This window comes from Chiloscyllium punctatum, chromosome 2 (genome assembly GCF_047496795.1).
Source record: "Chiloscyllium punctatum isolate Juve2018m chromosome 2, sChiPun1.3, whole genome shotgun sequence".
In the NCBI taxonomy this organism is placed as follows: Eukaryota; Metazoa; Chordata; class Chondrichthyes; order Orectolobiformes; family Hemiscylliidae; genus Chiloscyllium; species Chiloscyllium punctatum.
Window position 1 is genome coordinate 39,818,757 of NC_092740.1, and position 4,666 is coordinate 39,823,422.

Below are 4,666 nucleotides of genomic sequence, written 5' to 3' on the forward strand. Positions count from 1 at the left end.
GGAGTTACAGACTGGAATCTAATCGAGGGGTTCGGGTGGGTTATATACAGAATAACAGGTACCCGGGAGGGAGTTACAGACCGGAATCTAATCGAGGTGTTCGGGGTGGGTTATATACACAATAACCGATGCCCCGGAGGGAGTTACAGACTGGAATCTAATCGAGGGGTTCGGGGTGGGTTATATACAGAATAACAGATACCCAGGAGGGAGTTACAGACTGGAACCTAATCGAGGGGTTCGGGGTGGGTTATATACAGAATAACAGATACTCGGGAGGGAGTTACAGACCGGAATCTAATATATGCTGGTGACTCAGTGTGTGTAAGTTGTGAAGACGATATGACCTTTGGACCCTTATCAGGGCTGGTCTTCGCCAGGAGTTGGGAGGAACTGAAAGCCAGTGGCTATTCGCGAGAGTGTGTGAACCCTCAGTCAGACTGCCAACCTTCCTTCCTCTGTCTCCTGAGAGAGCAGAGTGTGTGGGGCCTGGGTACAACACAGCGCATAGCCATGGGCCCCGATAGTCAAGGGGACCTGGAGGGGTCGGAGGGGAAGGGGGGGGGGGGGGTGGGGGGGGGGCGGTGTGAGGGGAACTCAGAGTTATAAGATGACCAACAGGATCTGCAAGCCCCTGCATTCCTCGAGCGCCTGCTGTGTCCCCAGCAAGTCCCGGAGCACTTCTTGCATTTTTCCAACTGGTGTAAAGATGGAATCAATTTGTGCGCAGGAAGATCTCACGCCCAGCAGCGTGAAAACGACACACCTCCCAATCTCTGTCACCTCCCTGCAGGCCCCACTACACCCTCTCCCTATCTCTGTCACCTCCTCCAGCCCCCTACACCCCCTCCCTATCTCTGTCACCCCCTCCAGCCCCTACACCCCCTCCAGACCCCTACACCCCCTCCCTATCTCTGTCACCCCCTCCAACCCCCTACACCCCCTCCAGACCCCTACACCCCCTCCCTATCTCTGTCACCCCCTCCAACCCCCTACACCCCCTCCAGACCCCTACACCCCCTCCCTATCTCTGTCACCCCCTCCAGCCCCCTACACCCCCTCCCTATCTCTGTCACCCCCTCCAGCCCCCTACACCCCCCTCCCTATCTCTGTCACCTCCTCTTCAGCTGCCTTTGGTAGGTTGTGGGTGGGATTGGAATGCCTGAACAGCCTAAACCTCTCCCCCTTTCCCCATCAAAGCCGAGTCCCTAAGACCGACTGATTGTCCCTCCGTCCCCCCCCTCAGCCTGCAGCACCTCAATCTTCCGGGCTCCCCCCACACTGAAAGCAGACAACATTCAAGTAGCCGTGGGGTGTTCGTCCTGAGTCAGAGCCTGCCTGCCTAGGCCTGACTGCTGTACGATAACATCGTGGACGTGTTGTGCTCGTGAGGGGCCTGTCTGAGCAGGCCTCAGGGCCCACTCTGCCCTGACACGAGACTTGATCTGGCTCCGAGCCAGGCCCTGAGCAGCCCCTGGGGGCCTGGCCCTGCTCCCAGTCAGCAGGCCAGGTCTGTCGGCCTCCTTCTCAAACCACGCCCTAATCTAGCCCCAGGCTTCTCTCGGGCCTGAGCCTCCCAAACTCGGTTTCTCCATCCCTGAATTGGGGTCACTTCTTGTTGCTCCTCCTGGTGACTGTGCACAACACCCCCTCGTTTTAACCCCTCACCTACACCCTCCCCACTCACTCACTCCCCCCTTCCCCCTCCTCCCACTCTCTCAGCCTCCCCTCCCCCCACCTCTCACCTACACCTCCCCCCACTCACTCACCCCTTCCCCCTCCTGCCCACTCCCTCCCCCACCCTCTCACCTACACCTCCCCCACTCACTCACCCCTTCCCCCTCCTGCCCACTCCCTCCCCCACCCCCTCACCTTCACCTCCCCCCACTCACTCATCCCTTCCCCTCCTCCCCACTCCCTCAGCCTCCCCTCCCCACCCCCTCACCTACACCTCCCCCCACTCACTCACCCCTTCCCCCTCCTCCCCACTCCTCAGCCTCCCTCCCCCCCACCCCCTCACCTACACCTCCCCCACTCACTCAACCCTTCCCCCTCCTCCCCACTCTCTCAGCCCTCCCTCCCCCCACTCACTCACCCCTTTCCCCTCCTCCCCACTCTCTCAGCCTCCCCTCCCCCCACCCCCTCACCTACACCTCCCCCACTCACTCATCCCTTCCCCTCCTCCCCACTCCCTCAGCCTCCCCTCCCCCACCCCCTCACCTACACCTCCCCACTCACTCACCCCTTCCCCCTCCTCCCCACTCCCTCAGCCTCCCCTCCCCCCACCCCCTCACCTACACCTCCCCCACTCACTCACCCCTTCCCCCTCCTCCCCACTCTCTCAGCCTCCCTCCCCCCACTCACTCACCCCTTTCCCCTCCTCCCCACTCCCTCAGCCTCCCCTCCCCCCACCCCCTCACCTACACCTCCCCCACTCACTCACCCCTTCCCCCTCCTCCCCACTCCCTCAGCCTCCCCTCCCCCCCACCCCCTCACCTACACCTCCCCCACCTCACTCATCCCTTCCCCTCCTCCCCACTCTCTCAGCCTCCCCTCCCCCCACCCCCTCACCTACACCTCCCCCACTCACTCACCCTTCCCCACCTCCCCACTCTCTCAGCCTCCCCTCCCCCCACCCCCTCACCTACACCTCCCCCACTCACTCACCCCTTCCCCCTCCTCCCCACTCTCTCAGCCTCCCCTCCCCCCACTTACTCACCCTTTCCCCTCCTCCCCACTCCCTCAGCCTCCCCTCCCCCCACCCTCTCACCTACACTCCCCCACTCACTCACCCCTTCCCCCTCCTCCCCACTCTCTCAGCCTCCCCTCCCCCCACCCCCTCACCTACACCTCCCCCCACTCACTCACCCCTTCCCCTCCTCCCCACTCTCTCAGCCTCCCTCCCCCCACTCACTCACCCCTTTCCCCCTCCCTCCCCCACTCCCTCAGCCTCCCCTCCCCCCACCCTCTCACCTACACCTCCCCCACTCACTCACCCCTTCCCCCTCCTCCCCACTCTCTCAGCCTCCCCTCCCCCACTCACTCACCCCCTTCCCTTCCTCCCACTGCCTCAGCCACCTCCCCACCCCCTCACTCCACCTCTCCCCCCACTCCCTCCCCTCCCCAGTCACTTCTCTCCCTCACTTCCTTAACCCCCACTCCCTCAGCCTTCTCCTCCCCCACCCCTCACTCCCTCACCCACCCTCCCCCACTCCCTCAGCCTTCCCCTCCCCCACCCCTCAACCCCCTCCCCCACCACTCCCTCAGCCTCTCCTCCCCCACCTCACTTCCCTTACCCTCCCCTCCCCCCCTCCCCTCTCCTCAACTCCCTCCCCACCTTCCCCTCCCCTCGACCCACCCCATCACCCTCACGCAGAGCAGCAAGCAATCCCAGACTGAGGACTCCACCCCCCCCCCCCCATGGCCAGGCCGGGTTTGGGGGAGGGGGAGGGGGAGGGGAGTGGAGTGAGGTGGGGGAGTGGCTAATGTCTTCCCAGTTCCCCTCCCTCCCCGCCAAGACACCCCCCAGCCCCAGCCATGCGGCAGCTTAATGTTCCAAGACACAAGTGCTACAGGAAGGACAGAAAGGGAGGCAAGAGAGGAGGGGGGTGGCGTTTTTGAGAAGGGATAGCATTACAGCTGTACTTAGGGAGGACATTCCCTGAAATACATCCAGGGAAGTTATTTGGGTGGAACTGAGAAATAAGGAAGGGATGAACACCTTATTGGGATTATATTTTAAACCCCCTAATAGTCAGGAGATTAATTTGTAAGGAGATCTCAGTTATCTGTAAGGAATAATAGGGTGGTTATGGAAGGGGATTTTAACTTTCCAAACATAGACTTGGGACTGCCATAGTATTAAGGGTTTACATGGAGAGGAATTTGTTTAAAATGTGTACAAGAAAAGTTTCTGATTCAGTGTGTGGATGTACCTACTAGAGAAGGTTCAAATCTGATCTACCTTTGGAAACAAGGCAGGGCAGGTGACTGAGGGGTCAGTGGGGGAGCATTTTGGGGCCAGCGACCATAATTCTATTAGATTTAAAATAGTGATGGAAAAGGATAGACCAGATCTAAAAGTTGACGTTCGAAATGCAGAAAGGCCAATTTTGACGGTATTAGGCAAGAACTTTTGAAATCTGATTGGGGCAGATGTTCGCAGGGAAAGGGACGGCTGGAAAATGGGAAGCCTTCAAAATGAGATAACAAGAATCCAGAGAAAGTATACTCCTGTCAGGGTGATAGGGAAGGCTGGTAGTATAGGGAATGCTGGATGACTAAAGAAATTGAGGGTTTGGTTAAGAAAAAGAAGGAAGCATATGTCAGGTACAGACAGGGATAGATCGAGTGAATCCTTAGAAGAGTATAAAGACAGTAGGAGTATACTTAAGGGGGAAACCAGGAAGGCAAAAAGGGGACATGAGATAGTTTTGGCAAATAGAGTTAAGGAGAATCCAAAGGGTTTTTATAAATACATTAAGGACAAAAGGGAGAGAATAGGGCCCTCAAAGATCAGCAAGGCGGCCTTTGTGTGGAGCAGCAGAAGATGGGGGAGATACTAAACGAGTATTTTGCATCAGTATTCACTGTGGAAAAGGACATAGAAAAAATAAAATGGAGGGAAGTAGATGGTGACACCTTGAAAAATCTCGATAATACAGAG

General features: G+C 58.4%; 1 protein-coding gene across 1 annotated transcript in view; it reads right to left on the reverse strand.

Annotated features, from left to right (window-relative positions):
• Window positions 1–1,257: 1,257 nt before the first annotated feature.
• Window positions 1,258–4,666, reverse strand: part of LOC140492281 (ubiquitin carboxyl-terminal hydrolase MINDY-1-like) — a 6,396-nt gene continuing 2,987 nt past the window's right edge. Inside the window, exon 2 of the mRNA XM_072591239.1 lies at window positions 1,258–1,281. Coding sequence (XP_072447340.1) covers window positions 1,258–1,281 — 24 coding nt within the window. The remainder of the gene's footprint in view (window positions 1,282–4,666) is intronic.